We start from the raw sequence: 1,003 nt of genomic DNA, 5'->3' as shown, positions 1-1,003 counted from the left end.
CCCGGAATGCCCACGACACTTGTCTCCCCTGCCTCTGACTGCCACTCTCACCCCCCCCCACCGAATTGCATCCCCCCTTGGCGTTGTTCAATTGGACGCCCTGCCGCGCGCAGCTCTTTGCTCGCGCTCTCCCCTTGTCCCGTTCCTTGCCTCGTCCAGCCATGTCCACCCTCCTGTCCAACAAGCTCAGCCTCTCCGACATCAAGCCGGAGCAGGTGGCCGGAAAGCGCGTCCTCGTGCGCGTGGATTTCAACGTCCCCCTGAAGCACGAGGCCGGTCGTGGGGCTACCATCACCGATGACAGCCGCATTACCGCCACCCTGCCGACCCTGCAGGCTCTGCAGGCTCTCAAGCCGGCGGCCATTGTCCTGATCAGCCATCTGGGCCGGCCGGATGGCAGCGTCGTGCCCAAGTACTCCCTGGCCCCGGTGGCCACGCACCTGGCCGGCCTGCTCGGGTCTTCGGTTACCCTGCTGACCGAGAACATTTCCACCGACTGCGAGGCCATCCGCAACAAGCTGTCTGCCGCGTCCGATGGTCAGGTTTTCATGCTGGAGAACATTCGCTTCTCCCCCTTCGAGGAGGGCAAGTCCGTCGTCGATGGCAAGAAGGTGGGTTTCACCCTGCTGGCATGCTTGGCCCCCCTCCCCTCGCCCATCCATCTCTCCATCTCTCTCTCTCTCTCTCTCTCTCTCTCTCTCGCAGGCCCGGCCCCCCCCCCGAGCACGGCTCCCTTCCTCACCCGCCACTCGCCTTCGCACTCCGGCTCTCGCTCGCGCCCTCCCTCCGCCGCCCCGCGCCACCTCCTCTGGTGTCACATAGCTTACTGCCTCCAAGGAGGACATCAAGACCTTCTGCGATGCCCTCAGCAGCTTTGGCGACATCTACATCAATGATGCCTTCGGCGCCGCCCACCGTGCCCATAGGTAAACGCCGGAATGCTTCCGCTGCTTGTTCTGCTTTTTTTTTTGATCGGCACCCCACCCTCCTCGGCCCGTGCTTC

The 1,003-nt window shown here is 64.0% G+C and overlaps 1 protein-coding gene across 1 annotated transcript in view; it reads left to right on the top strand.

Annotated features, from left to right (window-relative positions):
• H696_04846 (phosphoglycerate kinase) overlaps positions 1-1,003 on the top strand; it is a 3,047-nt gene that overhangs the window by 157 nt on the left and 1,887 nt on the right. The window contains exons 2-3 of the mRNA XM_009498711.1: positions 114-611; positions 823-926. Coding sequence (XP_009496986.1) covers positions 114-611; positions 823-926 — 602 coding nt within the window. The remainder of the gene's footprint in view (positions 1-113; positions 612-822; positions 927-1,003) is intronic.

This window comes from Fonticula alba, assembly GCF_000388065.1.
Source record: "Fonticula alba strain ATCC 38817 unplaced genomic scaffold supercont2.8, whole genome shotgun sequence".
NCBI classification, from domain to species: Eukaryota; order Rotosphaerida; family Fonticulaceae; genus Fonticula; species Fonticula alba.
Note: the sequence above shows the minus strand (reverse complement) of the source record. Positions and strands in the feature narration are given on the sequence as shown.